At 38.7% G+C, this 25,024-nt stretch overlaps 1 protein-coding gene across 3 annotated transcripts in view; it reads right to left on the bottom strand.

Annotated features, from left to right (window-relative positions):
- Window positions 1–1,873: 1,873 nt before the first annotated feature.
- ACSL1 (acyl-CoA synthetase long chain family member 1) overlaps window positions 1,874–25,024 on the bottom strand; it is a 101,066-nt gene continuing 77,915 nt past the window's right edge. For all 3 annotated transcript variants that reach the window (XM_063458125.1, XM_063458124.1, XM_063458126.1), the window contains 7 exons: window positions 24,681–24,753; window positions 18,277–18,365; window positions 14,330–14,446; window positions 7,088–7,231; window positions 6,892–6,993; window positions 5,863–5,934; window positions 1,874–3,194 (listed from right to left, as the gene is read on the bottom strand). In XM_063458125.1, coding sequence (XP_063314195.1) covers window positions 3,054–3,194; window positions 5,863–5,934; window positions 6,892–6,993; window positions 7,088–7,231; window positions 14,330–14,446; window positions 18,277–18,365; window positions 24,681–24,753 — 738 coding nt within the window. In that variant the 3' untranslated portion in view covers window positions 1,874–3,053. The remainder of the gene's footprint in view (window positions 3,195–5,862; window positions 5,935–6,891; window positions 6,994–7,087; window positions 7,232–14,329; window positions 14,447–18,276; window positions 18,366–24,680; window positions 24,754–25,024) is intronic.

Here is a 25,024-nt window from a genome sequence, read left to right as displayed (position 1 = left end):
ATTTTTTCTGCTTTTTTGACACACACCGTGAGTTTGTACTGTGTATTTTGCAAACCTTATGTGTGCTACAGCTATATAATACTTCCTATCTTGCTCAGCTGTGTCATCTGAGCACAGCAATACCCCCATATGTACCTTTGCCAGGTATATGCGGACATTAAAGGGGCACATTTGAGACACAGCCATTTAAGTTTTTTCAAACTTTACATTTTTACGCTGTGTCCATACCCCACTTTGGAGGTTTGTTTGTAGGTTAATTATTCCAGCTACCCCATAAAGTCATACCATTTCTCAAAGAAGAGACCCTAGGGTATTTCAAAAGATGTATTTTGAACCTTAGCGTGAAATCATTTTTCCGCTAGCTTGTACCAAGTGTAGTGGTAATAAGCATTTTTGACTGCCTTTTTTACACACACAATGAGTTTGTACTGTATATTTTGCAAACCTTATGTGTGCTACGGCTATATAATACTTCCTATCTTGCTCAGCTATGTCGTCTGAGCATAGCAATACCCCCATATGTACCTTTGCCAGGTATATGCGGACATTGAAGGGGAACATTTGAGACACAGCCATTTAAGTTTTTTCAAACTTTACATTTTTACGCTGTGTCCATACCCCACTTTGGAGGTTTGTTTGTAGGTTAATTATTCCAGCCACCCCATAAAGGCATACCATTTCTTAAAGAAGAGACCCTAGGGTATTTCAAAAGATGTATTTTGAACCTTAGCGTGAAATCATTTTTCCGCTAGCTTGTACCAAGTGTAGTGGTAATAAGCATTTCCCCCCCTTTTGAAACATTTTTTTAACTTTTTAAAAGTTTTTTTTAACTTTTAAAAAGTTTTATTTAGCATTTAACAACTTATTTTACTATTTTAAAACTTTGTTTAAACTTTTCAAAAGTTTTTTTTAACTTTTTATTGTATTTTTTTTAACCCCTAACTAGCCTAACCGTAAATCCCCAAATTTCCCCACTAAATTCTACCCACCTTGGCTAAATAAATAAATATTTTAAAATATTTAAAAGAATTAATTAAATACATTTAACCCCTGAGGATTAAAAAAAAAATAAGTTAACGCTCAGGGGTTAAAAGAAAAAAATCAGATCACAGTAAAATACTGTGATCTGTATTTTGATCACTGCAGGCAGTGATCAAAGGGCAGGGAAGGGGTTAAATTTTATTTGAAAGAGGTGAGGGGGGGTGGGATTTTGCTACAAACACTTTTTTTTTTACAGCCAGAGACAGATCAGCACCGATCTGTCTCTCTGCTGTTCACAGCTCACACAGAGCTGCAGGGAAACAGATCGGGTTTCACTGCAGCATGTGTGATCACTCTGACTCCCGGTCAGAGCGATCACATGGGCTGTGAAAGTGAAACTGCCCATGGTAGTGTGCCTCCGATAGGAAGACACACTACAGGAAGATTAACCCCACGATTGCCGCGATTGTGGCAATCAGGGGTTAATTTTCATTTATGACGGAAATTTTCCGTCCAGCGTCCTCAAGGGGAGTGCTGCAATGACGGAAAATTTCCGTCATGCGTCCTTAAGGGGTTAATAAAAGAAAGAATAACTAAAAAATAAAAAAAACACTGCATTCTCATGTGAGAAGATGACTTGGCCAGTGCCTTTGAGACCCCAGTTAATAGATCTAATCTATACCTGCCGGTACCTGAACTTGTAATCAATATGATTTGTTCATGAGACGTTCAAATCCATTCATACTTCATCACTCTTATTTTATGCAAAAGTAAACAAATAAAATGCAAAAAAACAAACATACAATTTTATCGTTTCTTGTTTTTTTTTTTTATTTGGTTTCCTTCAAGATTTATTTATAATTATTTAGAGAGGGTGAAAAAGGAAACAAGATTGAGAGCTTTTGGTTTGTATAATAAGTATCCACACAGTTTCGCAAACATTTACATTTCTTTTTCACATGTCACTTTTTTCATTTTAAATTTGGATTAAAATTCACTATCTGTGCAATTACATTGATATCGGTGACAATACCCTAGTCTACAGTGCATTATAATCACATAGGGCCTTACATAGTGCAAACCTTTGTTGTGCTTTTATTTTTATTACATGACTCCCTTGTGACCTGTAGTTACAAATATGAGGACAACCTTTAAAATAATGCAGAAAATTTCCCTTTACGGTCAAAAAACAAAATACACACCACCATTCGTGAATTACTTCTGCTGTCAGAAACATCACCAATAATTGCACTTTAAAGCTTTGAGGGATAGTGGGTGGGATGACAGGGCATCCCATCCTAGCAGCTTTCTGATCAAATATGGTGGGAACATATGGTGCTTATCAAGCCATTCACAATGTATAGTACAAGAGATATTTGTGTTTTTTTTTTTCTTTCATAAAAAGAGTGGTCAACAATCCTTTTTTTTTTTTTAAAAAGACAATTTGGCATGAATTTTAATTAAATGCAACATTGTACAAAGAAACTATTATAAATGTTTAAAAAGTAGATTTGCTTTAGATTTTGCAGGGTAATGATCCCCTGCATAGTTTGTCTGGTGTATATACATATGTTGTTCCAAATTAGATTTGCTTAACTGTTAACATGCGTTACCAAAAAACACATGTTGCTAATTAATTGTACATCCAAAGCTCTAAAAGGAAAATATATATATATAATAATCCAGTTTCCATTTAAACCTTGTACCGTGCTTGTTCCACAGTAGTTTGTCAAAGCATCTCATATCCCTCTTGATATGCTGAATTACAATCACAGTTGCTTCTTTGAAGCATGTAGGGACAAACCGTTAATATGAAACATACAGTTCAGAACTGATAACTTAAATGTTGTGAAATTCGGTTGTTTAGGGAAGTCCTATTTATCTGTACTAACACCAAGTTGTCCTTCACAATTTAAGGCCTACTTCAATACACAAGACCACCCTCAAAAGGAAAGTAAGGCATTTTAGGGGTGTCTTTGTACTATTCCTATGGCCAGTAACAGGTTGTTTGCGGTTGTAAAGAGTTTTCAGATGACAACTTTAAGCTTGACATTCCTTCTTTTCTGTTAAATTTATACTTTGTTGTTGGCATACAGTTCCTCTATCTGTGTCTGGAAGTACTTTCGCAGCTCTGGTCTCTTGGCTTTCAATGTAGGAGTCAAAAGGCCATTTTCAATTGCAAACATTTCTGGATGCAAAACAATGTCCTTCACCTGCAATCATTAGGGGAAAAAAAAAAAGGATCAACGCATAAGTAAATGTCAGAAAACAGGTAGACCACTGAAATCAACTGAAAACACGTCAGCTAATCTTAGCTATCCCATTATTTTCAATATGAATGAAGCACATATCCCACAAACCTCTGCGTAAGCCACATCCCATACCGGCCAGGCCAAGCAGAGAAGAGTGACTGAGTGAGTGAGTGAGTATATATATATATATATATATATACACACACACACACACCACTTAAATAGCACTTAGTCTGTTCCCTTCAGCACCCAGTATAGTTCAACAGGTCTGCCATTCATTCATTACAGCCCGCGGTGGATCATATTTAATTCTGACAGGTACCTGCCATCACTTACTGACCTATCAAAAATTTGTTTGCAGTTTATGGTCTATATTTCTTAGAGGCAGGTTTATAACCAAATCTGCTGCAACAGATGCATGTTATATGTGAATGTTTATAGATTCAAACTCAACATTAAATCTAAAACTTAATAAAACACACAGTGGAGACTGGTCTACTAAAGTTTTTCATTTCTGGCAGCCTTGCTTGTTTAAAATTGCTTCACCTCCATGTTACTATTATTAAATCACATATGTAAGAGGATAAAAACAAACAGAAAAAACAGAGGTCTCCAGAATATCCAGCAAGATGTCCAACGTCATCCTCCAAACTTTAATGTGCAGACAGAGATGCTCGACGGCATTTACTGTTCGCAGTGAATGATTGATTGTGGGCACCAGTGAGATGGCACCCAAACTTGCTTTGCTTCACCAAACAGCTATGCATAAGGCAAAGTAAGTAGATTCCAATGTAAAAAATTGTGCATTATGATTATTGTGAAAAAAATTATTTGACAATAATGATTGCCCATGTTCTAATTTAAGAATTTTAGATTACCGTATATACTCGAGTATAAGTCGAGTTTTTCAGCACATTTTTTGTGCTGAAAAACCCCAACTCGACTTATACTCGAGTTATTGTCTGTATTATGGCAATTTACATTGCCATAATACAGACCAGGACTGCCGGGCTCATTACAAGCCCAGCGGTCCTGTTGGGGGCTGGCAGAGAGCAGTAACTTACCTTTCCTGCAGCTCCTGTCAGCTCCCTTCTCTCTCCTCCGGTCCGGCCAGCTCCTCTGTCAGCTCCCACTGTAAGTCTCGCGAGAGCCGCGAGAGACCGCGAGACTTACAGTGGGAGCTGACAGAGGAGCTGGCCGGACCGGAGGAGAGAGAAGGGAGCTGACAGGAGCTGCAGGAAAGGTAAGTTACTGCTCTCTGCCAGCCCCCTCCTAAACAGCCATTCCACTGGACCACCAGGGAATGAGAGCCCCCCTCCCTGGCCATGAATCAAGCAGGGAGGGGGGACGAAAATAAAATGAAATAAAAAAATATTACAATAAAAAAAATTAAATTCAAATAAAATAAAAATTAAATAATAAAATAAAAAAATACTTAAATAATTTGTTTTAAAAAATATTAAAATAAAAAATTAAAAGATTAAAATAAAAAGATTAAAATAACAAATTTTAAAATAATAAAAATGCCCTTCCCCCACCCAGTTCACACACACAAACACACACTCATACAAACACTCACTCTGCATTATATACACACACACACTCTGCATTATATACACACACACACACTCATACAAACTATCTGCATTATACACACACACTCATACAAACACACACACACACTCTGCATTATATATACACACACACACTCTGCAATCACACAAACACACACACTCTGCATTATATACACACAGAGTGTGCACATATAATGCAGAGTGTGTGTTTGTATGAGTGTGTTTGTATGAGTGTGTGTGTAATGCAGAGTGTGTGTTTGTATGAGTGTGTGTGTATATAATGCAGTGTTTGTATGAGTGTGTGTGTATATAATTATAAAAATCACAGAATTTCATAGCCCCAAGTTTTACCCTCGACTTATCCAAGAGGCATAGTATATTTCACAATTGTTGGTCACAAAACTGCACTCGACTTATACATGAGATCGACTTATACACGAGTATATACGGTAGTTACTCTGTAAGCAAAATGCACTGTCACATTATTAAATCATAATCAAATAATATAAAATATATAGACAAATACAAGGTCTTGTATGCTCTTAAGAGACCAGTTATCTTCAAAAACCAAAAACTGCATGTTTCACCCTTTCTTTGTCCAGTCTGCTGTTGAAGTTTTACTTTTATACAATAAAGTCAAGCTGTCGTGTTCTACAAAGTTCAGATTTGGTAGTTGTTGCTGTGGACAACCCAATTTGGGGATCCCCAAAACTTTCTAAGTTTAAATTAAAGAGCAGAAATATTAATTTATACATTTTGCTAGGACAAATCCGAACAAATGTATACATTTGAACTAAAAGCTTTTTAAACATCTGGTCTCTCCCTTGGCAAACAAAACTGACAGACAAGGGACAACAAGAGTACCATCCTGCAGACTGTGCTCCAGTTCTTACAGAATATAGGAATAGAGTAAGAGGGCAGGGGTAGTCATTGTTTGCACATCAGGGAAGTATCCCCAAATCAAACTAAACCCAAATCAATCTAAAGGTACAGTTAAATGACACAAGCACAAACTACACAGTTTAACTGTTAAACAACAACATACATCCACTCACTTGCTCAAAGCTTTTCAAACCAGATTCCTTCCCAAGCCTCTGAAAATCTTCTAGAACCGCATTTTTAAAGTCCTGAAAGTTAGAAAGAATAAAAATATTAATGTATGAATTTGCCTCCAAAATCAGGGAAACTACACCAACTTGCATCACCTCTGTTTTAAACTACAATAGGTCAACTTTGCTCTCCAATAAATAAGGTCAACGGTTAGGAAGCAGCAGTAACATTTGTAGGGGCTGTGGCTCAGCAACTTCTATTTTTCCAATGGTACAGGAAACTAATTCAATATTTTTAATAATATGCAATTGACTTGTAAAATCATTAACAGGAAATTAATTCATTAGCGAAGTTAAAAAACAAAAACAAAACGCAACTTTGTTTTTTCGTTAGAGTAACCGTTTAAGTGTTTTCTTCTACCAACAAAGTTTGTTGGATGGGGTAACCCTTCCTTACAGACCCCCCATTCTAAAGGAGGAGGAGGAAAATATAGACAAACAAAAATGGATATAGATACAATCTCCCTGCAGCCTGATCCTCCTTTCATGAAACCACTCTCCATTGCATTGAGGGACATCCTGGAAGACTGGCTGAGGGGAGGACTTGAGCGGTACAGGCCGTGATGCCATTGGTTGTCTGTCGCCACCATCCTATGAGTGCCCGCAACAGACACCCAATATATACATAATTAACAATAGCCAGTACAGAACTCTCGTTCGGGGCTGGCTAATGACACTGCCAGTGGTGGCGCTGCACATCTGGCAACAAAGTGAATTGGGCATGGTATTAGGAGTAAACCTTTAAATAATAAAGTTCTTCACTGATTAAATAAAATTCAAGAGGTTTAAATCAACTCCAATCCACTGTGCCCCCCCTCCTAAATTAGTAGTAAAATTTGCCCACAAAGTAAACAAATGAACACGCTAAGTGTACTTTTAAAACCAGATACTTTATAATAGCATTTTAGATGATTACTAGAAGTGTTCCCTTTAAATTGTAAAAACCTGTTATAATTTCAAAGCACAAACCCATACCTTATTTGTGCACAACTCTTCATAAGTCCCTCCAAACTTTCTCTTTTTTGCCCAGTTCGACACATTATCTGGATCTGGAACCACAATTGCAACTAGGAAAGCCTAGGAAAAATGAATAATAAAATCAAACTTTTTAACAGACAATTTCAGTAGAATTATTCAGAATTCTTCACAGCAACGATTGTGCCTAGGTTACCTGTAAACTTTCTCCATGAACAAAAACTTGGACCACAGGTTCACTCCGCTGGTATATATTTTCAATTTTTTCAGGTGCAATGTATTCTCCCTGAGCCAGCTTAAATATATGCTTCTTCCGATCAATGATTTTTAGGGTACCATTCTAGAAAAAGAAATAATAGTACAGTAAATTGTGTGTCATTTTCAACAAAAACAGAACCCAAATTGATTTTTGTCATAATTTAGATCTAATGTCCTATTCAGATAACATTTACATGTTTATTCTATGGCTCCCATGAAGCTTTGCCAGCATTATTGCTGTAAGAGTTTTACAGGAAATCAAGCACACAACATCTGGAGTGCTGATGATAGCCTACCCCTGCTACCAGTATAAAAAGGAAATGAAAGCGGCACAGTCATGGCTGCATCCTTTTTTGTTTTAAAACCCCCCCTCCCGACTCCACTACATTTAATTGTTCCCCTCGTCATCCCCGAATGCTTCTAGGTCCCCCATTTCACCCTTTTTTTTTTTAACCTGTTAATTTCTTGCCTGGACTTAATTGTCGCCATCTTTGTGTGGGCAAGTTAAGGCCCTGTGGGACGCGTCATCTGCCCACACTAGATGTCAAATTCATGTGCATGCCCAGTTTAAAACTTGGGCATTTGCCATTGTCCGAAATTCAGAGGGGGATTTTCGGCTATTTGTTCATTCACCAAAAAGACAAATGAATGAATGAAAAATCTCAAACAAATTCCGGTGTTCATTCATTAGTCTAGTTTATTACAAGGAGGGAGCTACCAGATCCCTCTTTGTAATATGTAAAAATAGGCATGGCGGAGAGCATGTAACCCCCATATTAGCATAAGGGAGGTAAGTAGACATGACCCTACTGTCAGCATGTTGAGTAGGGGCATTATGGAGATTTTAAACAGTGAGCAGCCATGGGATACACACACACACACACACACACACTACATAGTGTTCTGTCCCCTTCAACCCCCTCCGAACTCCCACTCGAGCACCGGGGGCTATTAAACTAAATGGGGTACTTAGTGTGACAGGACATCTATTTCTCCCTCTGACTCCAAGTGACAAAATGTGTGTTTTTGAGGTTTTTTTTTTTTTTTATTAGTTCAGTAGGATTTATGGATTTTTATTTGGCCTTTTTTGGGGCTGAAATAAAAAAAAAAAATTTAGAAAAAAAAAAAAAAGACATCTGATTGGAAGTATGATTTTTTTTTTACATTTGGGAGGTGGGGTGACTGGGTGGAGGACTACATTTTAACAATTGACCACCACTCGATTGCAAAAAACAAACACCAAAACACGCCTTTTGTCACTTTTTTGCTTGCTGCTCATGGTTTACTCGCATAGCAAGTAGGGTCAATAGGCAGATTTTAAACTCCCTTACTTACTAATACCAAGTCATTTTTACTTTGTGTTAGTAAAGTAGGCTGAAAAACCAATTTTGATCTTTCAGCTTTTTAGTAGACAGCTCCCTAATAGTGTGGGATTTAAGGGGTTATATTCCTTCCTTTGGTCACAGAAGATCAAGCATAGGAAAAATACACAAGGCAAAGTAGTCCCTAATGAACCAAAAGAACAGAGAGAGAGGAAAAATCCCCTAAGGGGTATTCCTGTGCTGGCAATAAAGAAACAGTGACAATTAAAGTAACAATAACAATTGCCTACATGTCCTAGAGAGTATAGCATAGATATTGGAGGGAAAAAGGAAAAAATAATAATAATAAGAGAGCAAGAATATATTGCCTCAATGTAGTGCCCTTTGTTACACTAATCGTAATGATAAATCTTTATTAAGTCTTAAGATAGTAACAAAGAAACACAGACTTGTCCCTATATCTGTATATAGCTGCAGGCAGGAAATACAGGAGACACAGTGATTATTACTTTTAAAGAGAGATGGATTGCTATCTATCTCAAGGTAGCAGACAATCCTATTGGTGTCTATAGTTAAAGCAATTACCACTGGCGCTAGGCTAGTAGAGGAATAAAGTAGTGAAGGGGGAGAAGAAAAAATCCCCTGCTAGAGAGACCTCTGTGCTAGTCCCTAGTCTCCTGGAAACACCTTCAAGGGTGTTCTAAACTAAGTCTGAATCTCAATATTGAAAAAACAAACAACCTGCCTGGTCAGCCTTAAGCTGTACTCGCTAGGATTTAGCACTAAAAATGAGAGATGGGTCTAAAAACCCATGGTGCAGGTAGATATCCTTAGGTGCATTAAGTGCATAAGTGCAATGGTGAAGTGAGAAGGACAACGACGAGCTTGTCGCCCGACGCGCGTTTCGGTGTATAGTAACACCTTCGTCAGGGGCTGAGCCTGTAGTAGTCCCTAATCCTGAGTGAGAAAAGTAAGCAATTGGGGAAAGGCAAGTTCGGCATTATAGTGCCACTTTAATTTAGCAACGAATGTATACATTTACAGGAGAAGCAAACAAAAGCTACAGATATTAAAAATCTACTCATCTAATAGGGAAGATAACCCCACTGGAAGAAAACTTGAATATGAAGAAAATTCCCCAAATGGAGAATGTATTTGTTGAAGATATCTGCACAAGATAATTAGTGTGGTTCAATAAAATATCTTCAATAGGGAGGGGTTGATAAACCATTTTTACAGTACAGCACTGAGCACTGCCAAATACTCAATCATTAAAAAAAATATATATATATTTTTTTTAATCTATCCTCCAAAAAGGAAGAAACCAACCAGTTTCAAAACATTGTTGCCACTAGATGGCAGTATAAGAGAACAGTCTTTTACTGAACTTCTTGGATAAGCTTTGCAAAATATTTAATATTTTTGGATACATTTTTAAAGTGACTTAAGACAACATTTTAATTTAATTAGATTTTGATAGTTATATATATATATATATATATATATATATATATATATATATATTTTCACTGATAGTCTTGTAAATTTATGTTTAGTGTTTATGACTTTCATCTATCTGATCCTTCATATCTTTTTATCCCGAATGATCTCCTCTCCTCACCTGAAATCCATCTGTTAAACTGCATCCTTAACGATGATTATGATGATGGGTGTATGTATGTATATCTATATATATATATATATATATATATATATATATATATATATATATATATATATATATATATATATATATATATATATATCTATATATATATATATATATATATAGATATATATATATATATATATATATATATATATATCTCTATCTATCTATATATATATATCTTTGATCATAAGTATAATCTTCATATCTAGACAACAAAACACATTTTCTCTAAATTATGTTCTCCCTTCTATTTTTCACTTTCACTCTAACTTCTCTCATTACTAATATATCCCTATCCTTCTGCTTACCTGTCCCTGGCAACACCATCTTTATTACTTCCACTTTACTCCCTTCCCCTCTCTATTCATGCCATGCACTCTACATATACTTTTCCAGCCTATCTCCAACAACTCCTCCCAAATCCTCTATATACATACCCTCTTACAAAAAAAATAAAAAAACGAAAACTTTCAAATCCGACTCCCACCTTCACTTTCTTTCTATCCTTCTGCTCCTAGCAGCTGGTGATGTCTCTCCCAACCCTGGTTCCACCTCAGCAAACCCACCATGTACTAACTCAAGGAACCACACCAATCTCATACCCATCTCATGTTACTCTTCCTCTAAATCCTCCTTCAATACTGCCCTCTGGACTGCATGCTCTGTTTGCAATATTACAAAATCCACTGCTGTCCAAGACCTCTTCCTCTCTTGTTCCCTAGACTTACTAGCCTTAACAGACCATGGCTCTCCCCCTCTGACACTGCTACCCCTGCATCTTTATCCTTTAGTGGCCTTCAACTTATCCACAACCCAAGACACTCTGAATATAAAGGTGGTGGTATAGGGTTTCTACTCTTGCCTCACTGCTCCTTCAAACCTCTACCCACACCCACTTCCCTCTCTTATCATTTGAAATCCATTCAATTAGTCTTTTAAACCCCTTCTCTACTAACATTGCCGTTATTTATCGCCCCCCTGGTTCCGCTCTCCTCTTTCTTGGCCACCTTGCTGTCTGGCTACCCTACTTCCTCTCCTTTAAAAAAACATTGTTAATTCTAGGGGACTTCAATATTCCCATTAACCCACCCCTGACCTCAGCAGCCTCTAAACTACTTTCAATTACTTCCTCCATTGGGCTACCGCAGTGGGCCAATTCTCCCACCCATGTAGCTGGTAGCATCCTCAACCTAATTTTCTCTTATGTATGTACAGTGTAATATCTCCAACATTCCATTTCCCCTCTCTGACCATTACCTCTTCTAATTTGCTCTCAAATACCCCCTCACCCAATAACCTTAGCCCAACCCCCCTTAACTCAGGAGGAACCTTAATTCTATTGACCTCCAGCAGCTGTCAGCTGATATTGATTCACAACTCATATCCATCCCTTGCCTCTCCTGTCTCACTGGCCATCTCCACATATAACACTACCCCCACCTCTGCAGCCCTGCTCCAAACATGCACCTCAAGGAGGACACACCCCCAACTGTGGCATACTAAATCAACACCCTACCTGCAAAGATGCTCCCGTTGTGCTGAACGCTCCTGGAGGAAATCTCGCACCCAGTCAGACTTTCTCCTTTTATAGATTCATATTATGTTCATACAGTGCAGCCCTTGCCCTCACCAAACAGTCATACTTTCCCTCTCTCATTGGTTCATGCTGCGCTATCCTAGGCGTCTCTGACACCTTTAACTCTCTTCTTCGAGTTGCTGTGGTCCCTGATGACCTTAAACATGGCACTGTAGTACCTATCCTGAAAAAAAAAATCCATCTCTCGACCCGTCCTCCCCCTCTAACCATCATCCCATATCCCTGCTCCCTTTTTCCTCAAAGCTTCTGGAAAGAATGTCTCACTACCTCAATTCCAACTCTTTCCCTGACCCTCTTTAATCTGGCTTCCACCCTCTCCACTCTACTGAGGCTGCTCTTATCAAAGTTACAAAGTACCTAATCACAGCTAAATCCAAAGGCCACTACTCCATACTAATTCTTCTTGACCTCTCTGCTGCCTTTGACACCGTTGATCATGCTCTCCTTCTTCAAACTCTTCAAATCACTTGGTCTCTATGACTTCGTCCTCTCGTGGTTTTCCTCTTATCTCTCCCAACGCTCATTCAGGGTCTCCTTTTCTTATGATACCTCTTCCCTTCGTCCTGTCTCGGGTTGGAGTCCCCCAAGGCTCTGTACTTGGTCCCCTTCTATTTTCTCTTTATACTGCCTCTCTTGGCAAACTTATTACCTCATTTGGATTCTACTACCACCTGTACGCTGATGACACCCAGATATAGCTCTCCTCCCTGAACCTCTCCTCTGCCGTCCTGCAACGTGTCACTGCTTGCCTTTCTTCCATCTCTGACTGGATGTCCTCCCGCTTTCTGAAACGAAATCTCTCTAAAACTGAGCACCTGGTCTTTCCTCCTCCTAATACCGATTCTGCTCTTTCACGCTCCTTTCAAGTTAAGTCCATCTATGCAAGAGTGCTGTCTTGGTGTCATACTTGATTGTGGCCTCACCTTTGAGCCTCACATCCAGCATGTTAACAAGTCCTGTAGATTCAATCTTAAAAACATAGCCCGCATCCGCCCCTTTCGTACGCAAGATGCTACTAAGGAGCTTGTCAATGCTCTAGTAATTTCCTGCATGGATTATTGTAAGACTCTCCTAATTGGTCTTTCCAAAAACCGTATTGCCCAGCTACAGTCTGTAATGAATGCTGCAGCCAGACTTTCCTCTCTAGTCAGTCCTCTCATACCGCTCCCCTCTGTCAGACCTTACATTGGCTTCCTGTATCCTATAGAAGTCAGTTCAAAGTGCTAACCCATACCTATAAAGCACTGAACAATTCCAGCCCCTCTTATATCTCTTCACAGATCCATAGGTATGCCCCTTCTCAGTCTCTCCGCTCTGCCCGTGACCTCCTCCTGTCCGCTGCTCGCACCCGTATGGCCAACTCACGCTTGCTCGCGGGTGGCTCTCTTCCTATGCAATAGCCTGCCTACCGCCATCAGTCTTGCATCTTTTAAGAAGTGCCTTAAAACTCACCTGTTTAGGAAAGCTTATGGCCCCCCAGAGTACCTGTCTCCTGCTCTCTTCTAAAGGGCAGCACTCTGCTCTCCCCACCAGCTCTGCTTCACTCCCACCTTATTTGATTGCTATTTCCTGTCCTAATGTGTTTTACACCCCACCTCCTATAGACTGTAAGCAAGTTTGAGCAGGGTCCTCTTCAACCTATCGTTCCTGTAAGTTTTCTTGTAATTGTCCTATTTATAGTTAAATCCCACCTCTCATAATAATGTAAAGAACTACGAAATCTGTTGGCGATATATAAATGGCCATAATAATAATAATAATAAATAATAAGAGTTTAAATATATCATGTTAGAAATTTATGCAAAAATATTAAATCATTTAAAAAGCTTTTCAAACATTACTAAATCAAGGCCTTAGATTGAAATAAAAATGAGAAATGTGAACCAACTAAATAAATCTCTAAATTCCTTCAACTAAAAACAATTTTGTTAGAGAATGATCTGTTAGATATGTGTTCTTACAGTTATGCAGACAGCACATTGTAACACAAGCTGACAGATGGTTAATGTAGGACCATTACATTCATACATCTTGAACATACTTTTCGCTTTTAACTCAATTTGGACATATTGTCCTTTAGTTTGAAACAGATATACCACCACTACAGACATGCTTCTCAAATTAATCAAGTATAAGTAAGGACTTTTTTCTATTTCAAATCAGAGTTAATTTCCCCCCATGTGTGTAATTTCCCCCCAGTCTCCCCCCCATGTATCATTTCCCCCAGTCTCCCCCCATGTATCATTTCCCCTGGTCCCCCCCCCCGGTGTCATTTCCCCTGGTCCCCGAACCCGTGTCATTTCCCCCGGTCCCCCACCCCCGTGTCATTTACCCTAGCCCCCCACCCCAGTGTAATCCTCCCCCCCCCACCCCCCCCCCCCCAAATGGGTCTAATTCCCCCATGTGTCTTGTTTGGATCAGGGTGTAAGACAATTGCGAGGTAAGTTTGCAGTGAAAGCTTCCTAGCACCATAACCACTACAGTATTGTTTTCCTTGTTATTGTGGTTTAAGTGTCCCTTTGAAATCAAATGTACACCCTGCCACCCTTCTTCTAGTAACCCTCTCATATACATAAACAGTGTGCTTACAGGCAGCCATTTCCCAACGTCTCCTGTGTGCAGCCATCCGTCCTTATCTAATGCCTCTGCAGTTTTTTCATCATCCTTTAAATATCCTTGAAAAACATTAGTGCCTCGGACACACACCTGTAAGACAGGACATTAATTAACATTTCCGTGTTCCTTTTACATTTACCTAGTGCTTAAACAAGTCCAGCAAAATGTGTTTGTCAAACTGGAAGAAGAAGAGATAAGGTATGAGAGCGTTACAGTATAATGCCAAACCGTGTCAACACGTCTATTCCATTCAGTAAACAGTAAGCTGCATTAAGTTTAGAATGAAGGTGCAAAATTGAGCCCAAAATATGAAAGTAAGAAAAACTCTGAAGCTCAGCAGATGACAACATTTGTAACCTTTTCAAGACATTTTCAAATCACTGCGTAAAATAAAGCTGCCGTTATTTTAACGGTTTTAAGCTATTTTATATCCCTCAGAATTTGTCTGGTTACGTGAAGTTTGCTATATGCCTGATAATATTGTTTTCCAGTTACGTATAAGTAAATGTGCCATTGCTTTTACACGTAGAGTCATGCACGATCATCCTGTTTGTTGTATTAGAGGTTATTCCTCTTCAGTCCTTGGTCAATATTTAACAAGATATACAGAGTAACTTTACATTATTCAACGCTTTTACATATAATGGGCATTTTGTGAGGGCAATATTTACCCACATATATTGTGAGGTGCCTAAGAGTTACATCAATATATATTTCTTGTGGATCTTGCTGGACTGGCTTTATCGCCATTGTGTTTTTTTGCCCTCTATATCGGTATTTTCAGAGATCAAGTGGTGCCAGGAGGTGTAAAACGTGTTACTTTGTTTTGAAAGGTGATACTTCATGTTACCAATAGAAAATATAAACATTTATAGATCAATTGCAATTCAGAATGGTTTGATTACATGTCACCTTTGCCAGTTTCAATATGGGGTCAAACACTTGTAATATCAATTGAAAAACAGATTAAGGAACAGATCAGTAGCATCACTTTCAAAAGGGTAAAACAAACTGCTCTCTCAAGTCATCTTAGAACTCGAGGGGGGAGAAATGTAAAGTTCTTTAAAAATCCAAAATTCCTCTAACATTTTTTTTTTTTTTTTTTAAATCATGACATTCCCACTTGTGGTTGGAAATGAAATGTTTAACCCCTTAAGGACCAAACTTCTGGAATAAAATGGTATCATGACATGTCACACATGTCATGTGTCCTTAAGGGGTTAAACTCCAAACAAAAACACCAAAAGGAATAAGTGTGGATGGACTTAAATCAGTATGATATGGTGTATATGTTGGTTTTCTGCTGAATATGTTATAAGTAGAGTTAAGAATTTATCGCAATACTTTTGGATATGTATGCTTTACACTTATTCTGGTTTTCATTGAGGAGTACGTTCGGTTATACCGTAATATGTTTCAGAGAAGAAGTAAGTTCACTATGTTGCCGGTTTCTATGTTAAAATACAATACCTACTGCAATACCTACTGCACAGATAGACTTTATACAGCCGGTCTTGTAAAGGTATATAAGCCTTTAGTTTTCTATTTTAACCAGCACGTAAAGATTGTCACACTTGGGTTTTAGACAGACAAAAAAAATCCCTAAAAAGAGACTTATATGGTGTGTGTGTATAGGGGTCCAAAATTAGGGGCCAACCCTTTAATTACTTATGGATAAGTACAAAAATGTCCAAATGACCTAAAGTAAAGAGGACACAGAGGGATCCCTAATGAATAAAATTATTATAGACAATGTATACCTTTTTTGGAATAGTAGAATTAATTTTAAAAAATTGCTAAATAAATAAATAAATAAAAATTGCTAAATAAACCAACATAAAATACCAACTAAGTGGCTTAGCAGTTGGATGGGGGGGAGGGGGGGGGGGAGAGTAGGTAAGTTTGGACTGGGTGGGGGTGGAATGAGTGGAGTAGAGGGGATGGGAGTAATAATGAAAGATACAGCCCTATGTTAATGCAGAGCAATAGTACTCGCTATGTCTCTATGCTAGCCACTGTGGGGCACTAAAGAGATCGTAACACTTTTTACATTTGATATAAAGTATCCTGTATTAACGACAGAGTATCCTTCTGGGTTCAGAGTAAACTGTTGCCTTGTTATACGAAAATATTAATATTCAGGGCAAAGCTACAAGAATTAAGCTAAATGATTGCCTTGTATAATAAAGGTGCCTTTAATGAAGTAAAATACAACAGTAACTCTATAGATGTTGAACCAAGAGAAAAAAAAAAAAAAAAGTGCTCCCGTGAGAGTTTGCTGATCTTGTTAAGATAAATCCGACTTCAGGGTCACACGCTTAGAACCATCTAATACAGAAAGGCATATGACCGGCTGTTCAAACAAACAAAAGGTCTCCCAATTGCCCCCCTGCTGGTTAAATACATCCCCCCACATAACAAAGTCCTCATAATCCCAAACTACTTGCAGATCCCCCCAAAACCATTCTGCTACTGTAACCCCATCGTGCTTAAGAAAATAAACCATAGGAACTAGGTGAACCGATGCGCGTTTCAGCACTACTAAAGCGCCTTTATCCGGGGTATTCACTTTCTGCTACTTTAGCACAGCACTATTTAGCACGATGGTGTCAAAGAAAATAACAAATCATAGGAACTAAAGAGAACCGACGCGCGTTTCAGCACTACCAAAGCACCTTCATCCAGGGTATTCACTGAATACCCAGGATGAAGGCACTTTGGTAGCGCTGAAACGTGCGTCGGTTCACTTATTCAGTGAATACCCTGGATGAAGGCGCTTTGGTAGTGGTGAAATGCGCGTCGGTTCTCTTTAGTTCCTATGATTTGTTCTTTTCTTTGACACCATAGTGCTAAATAGTGCTGTGCTAAAGTAGCAGAAAGTGAATACCCCGGATGAAGGCGCTTTGGTAGCCCTGAAACGCGCATCGGTTGCATAAACTTAGGGCTGTATCTTTCATTATAACTCCCATCCCCTCTACTCAATCCACCCCCACCTAGTCCAAACTTACCTAGTCTCCCCCCTTCCCACTGCTAAGCCACTTAGTTGGAATTTTATGTTTATTTAGTGATTTTTTTAAATTCTACTATTCCAAAAAAGGTATACATTGTCTATAATAATTTTATTCATTAGGGATCCCTCTGTGTCCTCTTGACTTTAGGTCATTTGGACATTTTTGTACTTATACACTTGGGTTTTAAATTTATTATTTTATTATTTATATAGCGCCATCAGATTCCGTAGCTCTTTGGGAAAATGTTTGCATATATAATATATATTTTTTTATTTGAATCACAATAAATAAATATGGGTATTAACTGTATAGAGTGTGGCGTTATGGTAAATTGACAGATATTGTATTAACTACAAGCGGAGATCCAGATTACTTTACCATTGGATGATAATTGCCTAACAAAATTCCAAACTACAAAGTGCTAAAAAAAAAAAACCACACCAAACACTGCATTTTAATCTCCCTTAATATTCTTATTTGCAATCACCTTCCCATGCCTCAAACTGTTCACATGATTTACATCATTCCCGAAACACCACCTCTTCTCAAAACCTATTCTCACTGTAGGTTATTATTAAACCTACCCCTGCCAATAATGTGACAACTTTCAACTGGCATCCTAACTTCCTTGTTATAATGCTGTGGAACAGGTTTCCACTTTATAATTATAAGATTAATCATTTTATTATTTAAAGGTTTAAATATTTCTGGAATGTGTTGCAATCATAGTTCCAAAGTGCCAGCGTATAATTGCTTATTAATGCGGTGCGCTGCGAGGATTCATTCTTAGCTAAAATTGAAAACTAGCAAACATCTTAAATAAAGAGGAAGAATTTTCATGGAACACCAATGCATTGTGTAAGCACAACAATACGGTACCAAATTAAAATATTAAATAGAGTTACTCACCTCACCCTCTCCCTTAGCAGCAAAATAATTCATTTCTTCCACATCAACCAGCTTCACATGATTGCATGGCATCGGTGCCCCAACATGACCTGCCAAGGTTAAATATCTTCATTAGACAAGTATTTTACTCTATTGGGACATCAATTATTGTTTTTTTTTCTTTTTTATTTAATGATGCACATAAATACAATTTACAGTCCTGCTACCACCTGATTGCAGATGAGTGTTTTTTTTTTGTTTTGTTTTTTTTAAGTACCGTATATACTCGAGTATAAGCCGACCCGAATATAAGCCGAGGCCCCTAATTTTACCCCAAAAAACTGGGAAAACGTATTGACTCGAGTATAAGACTAGGGTGGGAAATGCAGCAGCTGCTGGTAAATTTCTAAATAAAATTAGATCCTAAAAAATTATATTAATTGAATATTTATTTACAGTGTGTGTATATAATGAATGCAGTGTGTGTATGAGAATGCAGTGTGTGTGTATGAGAATGCAGTGTGTGTGTATGAGAATGCAGTGTGTGTATATGAGTGCAGTGTGTGTGTATGAGAATGCTGTGTGTATGAGTGCAGTGTGTGTATGAGAATGCTGTGTGTATGAGAGTGCAGTGTGTGTATGAGAATGCTGTGTGTATGAGAATGCTGTGTGTATGAGTGCAGTGTGTATATGAGTGCAGTGTGTATATGAGTGCAGTGTGTATATGAGTGCAGTGTGTGTGTATGAGTGCAGTGTGTGTGTATGAGTGCAGTGTGTGTGTATGAGTGCAGTGTGTGTGTATGAGTGCAGTGTGTGTGTATGAGTGCAGTGTGTGTGTGAGTGCAGTGTGTGTGTGAGTGCAGTGTGTGTATGAGTGCAGTGTGTGTATGAGTGCAGTGTGTGTGTATGAGTGCAGTGTGTGTGTATGAGTGCAGTGTGTGTGTATGAGAATGCTGTGTGTATGAATGCAGTGTGTGTGTATGAATGCAGTGTGTGTGTGTATGAGTGCAGTGTGTGTGTATGAATGCAGTGTGTGTATGTGTGTGTGTAATGCAGAGTGTGATGCAGAGCCTTGGTGGGGGGTGGGCATTTTTATTTTTTTATTATTATTTTAATATTTTTTTTTTGTTTCATTACATTTTTTTATTATTATTTTATTATTTATTTTATTATTATTTTTATTTTATTATTTTTTTTTATTTTTATTTTTTTATTATTAATAATATATATACATTTTTTTCGTCCCCCCTCCCTGCTTGCTAGCTGGCCAGGGAGGGGGGCTCTCCTTCCCTGGTGGTCCAGTGGATGGGCACTGTGTAGGAGGGGGCTGTGGGGGCTGCAGAGAGATGTTACTTACCTTTCCTGCAGCTCCTGTCAGCTCTCTCCTCCTCCGCCGGTCCGTTCAGCACCTCGGTCAGCTCCCAGTGTAAATCTCGCGAGAGCCGCGGCTCTCGCGAGATTTACACTGTGAGCTGACAGAAGAGCTAAACGGACCGGCGGAGGAGGAGAGAGCTGACAGGAGCTGCAGGAAAGGTAAGTAACATCTCTCTGCAGCCCCCACAGCCCCCATTGTCTGTATTATGGCAATGCAAATTGCCATAATACAGACTCTGACTCGAGTATAAGCCGAGTTGGGGTTTTTCAGCACAAAAAATGTGCTGAAAAACTCGGCTTATACTCGAGTATATACGGTAATCCAGTCATTACAGGTTCACATTAAAGGGATTACTCACGAAATTCAGAATTTTTGCAAATTAAGTCTGAATTAAAATATTGAAGCAAAAATAGCTGATCTGAAAAAAACTTCCCAATTAAGTTTAGTCAATAATTCTTTAAATTATAACCTCTCCTCAAACAATGACCACATAATGTAATGTTCATTATACAATATATTTAAAGGGACACTATAGTCAACAGAACAACTACAGCTTATTGAATTTGTTCTGGTGAATATGGTAAGAGAGGAAATATTTCCCTAGATTCTATGCCCAACCCAAAAAAGGGAGGTCTAGAGTCCGGGAAAAGAAGAGGGTCAGGGTGGTGGTACCAGTTCCACCTAATATGGGCTTGAACCCTGGAAATGTGAATACAGAAAAAACGCTAAAATCGGGTAGTACCCCTTTAAGGAGTGCTCCCAATTAACTGGTATAGATGTTAGTGGACATGCCTAAAACAGACAAGAAAAATAATAAAAAGATATACCAATAAGCTTAATCTGAGAGAATAAGGAAACAAATGAAGGGGTTATAGCAACATCAGAAATAAGGTACACAGAGTATATGGTAAACTCCCAAGTATCCTGGCTAGACAAATGTTACAATTAAACTTTATTAGCTGTTGCCAGAAGGATACAGTTGCCTCAGTGTACTCTTGCAGGTATTGTTGCTAATCCCTATAACGTTACTGGGAAACTGCTTCAAGGGCTGTGCAGCGATGAGAGTAGTTATCCTTAATGATTTAATAATCAAAGCAAAGGAAATAGGAAAAATATATTATAACCCTATTGAAGCAGACATGCCAGTGAAATAGGTGCAGTAAATTAGGGAGAGAATAATAATATAATATATCCTCCCCTGCTGGACGCCTATCATAAATATACAGGTAGACACAGGGAAATAGGGGGGAAAACCTGTGTGAGAACCTAGTCGAGTAGGGCAGCTATAGGTGCTAAATCGAAAGCCACGGAATGTCTGTCTTGGTCCTATGATAGCTCGAAGCACTGCTATGCTAGTTCCCTGCAAACTCCTTTTAACACCTTCGTGGGTGTTCTATGCTAATACTAGCGCTAGGAGTAAGGTCCCTATGCAAATCGACTACCTGTTGTGGTTCCTATTCTCCGTAAAGCATAATATTATCGGCTTAAAAAATAATACAAAACATAAGTGCAAAAGAGGATTCCCTTAAGTGCATAGTGAGTGCACGGTGAGTGCTCGAGTGAAGTGTAGGGATATCCTGAGGCGAAGACCCGACGCGCGTTTCGGAGTCTAAAACTCCTTCGTCAGGGGCTCACCTGGCAGCCCCTGACGAAGGAGTTTTAGACTCCGAAACGCGCGTCGGGTCTTCGCCTCAGGATATCCCTACACTTCACTCGAGCACTCACCGTGCACTCACTATGCACTTAAGGGAATCCTCTTTTGCACTTATGTTTTGTATTATTTTTTAAGCCGATAATATTATGCTTTACGGAGAATAGGAACCACAACAGGTAGTCGATTTGCATAGGGACCTTACTCCTAGCGCTAGTATTAGCATAGAACACCCACGAAGGTGTTAAAAGGAGTTTGCAGGGAACTAGCATAGCAGTGCTTCGAGCTATCATAGGACCAAGACAGACATTCCGTGGCTTTCGATTTAGCACCTATAGCTGCCCTACTCGACTAGGTTCTCACACAGGTTTCCCCCCCTATTTCCCTGTGTCTACCTGTATATTTATGATAGGCGTCCAGCAGGGGAGGATATATTATATTATTATTCTCTCCCTAATTTACTGCACCTATTTCACTGGCATGTCTGCTTCAATAGGGTTATAATATATTTTTCCTATTTCCTTTGCTTTGATTATTAAATCATTAAGGATAACTACTCTCATCGCTGCACAGCCCTTGAAGCAGTTTCCCAGTAACGTTATAGGGATTAGCAACAATACCTGCAAGAGTACACTGAGGCAACTGTATCCTTCTGGCAACAGCTAATAAAGTTTAATTGTAACATTTGTCTAGCCAGGATACTTGGGAGTTTACCATATACTCTGTGTACCTTATTTCTGATGTTGCTATAACCCCTTCATTTGTTTCCTTATTCTCTCAGATTAAGCTTATTGGTATATCTTTTTATTATTTTTCTTGTCTGTTTTAGGCATGTCCACTAACATCTATACCAGTTAATTGGGAGCACTCCTTAAAGGGGTACTACCCGATTTTAGCGTTTTTTCTGTGTTCTGGTGAATAGAATCATTACCTTTAGGCTTTTTGCTGTAAACACTGTCTTTTCAGAGAAAATGCAGTGTTTACATTACAGCCTAGGGATAACGTCACTGGCCACTCCTCAGATGGCTGTTAGAGATCCCTCCTGGGTCATGGCTGCCTAAAATGCATCCACACATTCAGTATCTCCTCCCTCTGCATGCAGACACTGAACTTTCCTCATAGAGATTCACTGATTCAATTAATCTCTATGAGGAGATGCTGATTGGCCAGGGCTGTGTTTGAATTGTGCTGGCTCTGCCCTTGATCTGCCCCTTTGTCAGTCTCAGCCAATCCTATGGGGAAGCATTGTGATTGGATCAGTCTACCACTTCTGCTGATGTCAGCAGGTCTAAAGGACACAGGGACATTGCATGCAGCTGCAGACTTGAATACAAGTAAGATTTTACTATTTTAGGGAGATTTGAGGGGACCAGGGTGGCTAGATGGTGATTTTAACCCTACAGGGTCAGGAATATGTGTTTGTGGGACCTGACTAATATGTCTAACCCATGGGGTTCAAATCTGTGTACAGCATAGGAAACACAAATAAATCATTGTGTTTTCCTTTAAATAGCACAGTCACATTAAAATGTTAGATCTTCTCACACAGTTTCTGCAATGCAAAGCCAGAATCTTGAAGTTCTGCGCGGTTTTAATCCGAATCACAAGCTGGAATGACTATATGCCCGTTCCATTACACATAAGGGACAAAAATGATAAATTTGGAAACACAATACGTCACTGAATTCAAAAGAATGCAGAGAGATACTGAATAGTGAGGTGTATTGATGGAAACAGAGAAATCAATGGGTTACATTTCCTTAAATGACTTGTCAATGCTGATATTTTTGCATAAGCTAATAACTAACTAAGAGTTCGCTATGGGTTGTGCTTTTATTTTATCCATTTATTTTTAAACATGGAATGGCTGGTTGCCCAGGAATGTAAAATACATTAAAACACTGCCCTCCCCCACCAATGTGTGCACAGATGGCACTAATACAGAAATGTCTAAGCATGAACTACTGCAGAGGTAAGTAGGTTTTCTTGTTACTTGCCCAAATAGCAAAATTCACCCCCAATAGCGGTTACTGGGGTAAAGGAATAAGAACCTGCCACTTCCAGAGAAGTAACATTGTCACACTAAGTATAAGTACAGTAGCAGGTAGGCTAATATAGTTACCATTGTGTTGGAAGTCCTGCCTCTATGTTTGACACCATGTAGTACATAGACTTTGATATAATGGAGAATTGACAAGTGAATTACAAATCTTAGGCCATTTGAAAACATACTCAAGCTGAAGAGTTATTCAATTTTACTCTAAAATGACCATTTCCTTTGCCCGTTCTCTACAATTCACAGTTTAGTGTATAAATGACTGAATGTTGGAAACCAGTGCCTGCTACCATTACATGCTTCTCATTGCTGCTTTAGGAAGCCAGGAAGCTATGCATTAGGCTTGTGCAGGCAGATTTATTCCATGTGTATTTTAATGCTCAATACATTCGGTTTGTGCCGACATGCTTTACTCATTGCACATACCCATTTCCTATGTATTTTTTTTTTTAATGGTTACTCCAACCACGATGTCCACTTCTGCTTTTAGATGTGGTCATGGTGGTAAAAATCTGGATGTACAGAGTTTGTGCCACATTATAGGATCACTGGTACCAAGGTCAATTTTTTTTTTTTTTTTTTTTTAAATGGAAACAAATCCTTCCCATCCAACTTAATACTAATAGCATGATCATGATCTAATCATGGTGTGTAAGGGTTAAGCACTTCTTAGGTACTCCCTTTCCCAGGTACCAGCGACACATCATTATAGATCATGTTAGCTCCTCATGCACGCAGAGCAGCAAACCGCAAACTCTCTACAGATCCCTGCCAGAGACACATGGAGTGATGACCTCTGCCACACACTGAATCATAGCCTGCTGCGGTCAGATTACAGATTGCAATGCAGTTAAAGCCAGTATCCACTCAGCTTTCTGCCCCACAAGAGTCTGACACACTGCAGCTCCTCACAAATGTAACTCTGCAGTGAAAGAGAAGGTGTGTCTAGGACTATATATGTTCAGGTGTGTGTTCAAGTGTCAGTATGGTTCAGTTAATGGGTAGGTATGAATCCCAGCGAGTGTGGGAGAGAAAACTAAAAGACACAGCATCTGATTTATGAATACAAATTCACTCATAAATTGTAAAACAAAAATTTAAATCCTAAATACACCACTGCATATTTATAGACGTGATGTATTTAGGAATTATACTAGTAGTATAGCGGTTTGTTTTACAACAGGACTGATCCCACCTATAAAGGCTAGACCAGTATCTATGATAAAAAGACAAAACAACACCAGGTGATCAGTTGAGACTCTTACATGCCAGGCAGGTGCACTAGACACTATTAAAGATATATATATATATATTCTCCTTTATCCTGATGATCTATAGCTTACCAGCAGTCCAGTCTCCAGGAATGGTCAGGGAGCATCCAGCCGTGCACTCTGTCTGCCCATATCCTTCATAAAACTGGAAAACAAGGATAATTTGGATATTTAACAATTAAGAGTTTCAGCAAAGAATACCAACATACGAACGTAACATCTCCACAAATCTTTTATTATATTTACCTCTTCATGACAGAAGACTTGCAAGGATTGTCATTACAAACTTGAAAATGGTTAACTCCTACATGACAAGGGGCTATGCGGATCTTTTTGTATAGTGGTTAATTAATAGCTTACAGAAATATGTATATAATAATTTTTGTTTTGTTTATTAAAACACAAATTCACTTGGC

This window comes from Pelobates fuscus, chromosome 6 (genome assembly GCF_036172605.1).
Source record: "Pelobates fuscus isolate aPelFus1 chromosome 6, aPelFus1.pri, whole genome shotgun sequence".
NCBI lineage: Eukaryota > Metazoa > Chordata > Amphibia > Anura > Pelobatidae > Pelobates > Pelobates fuscus.
Note: the sequence above shows the minus strand (reverse complement) of the source record. Positions and strands in the feature narration are given on the sequence as shown.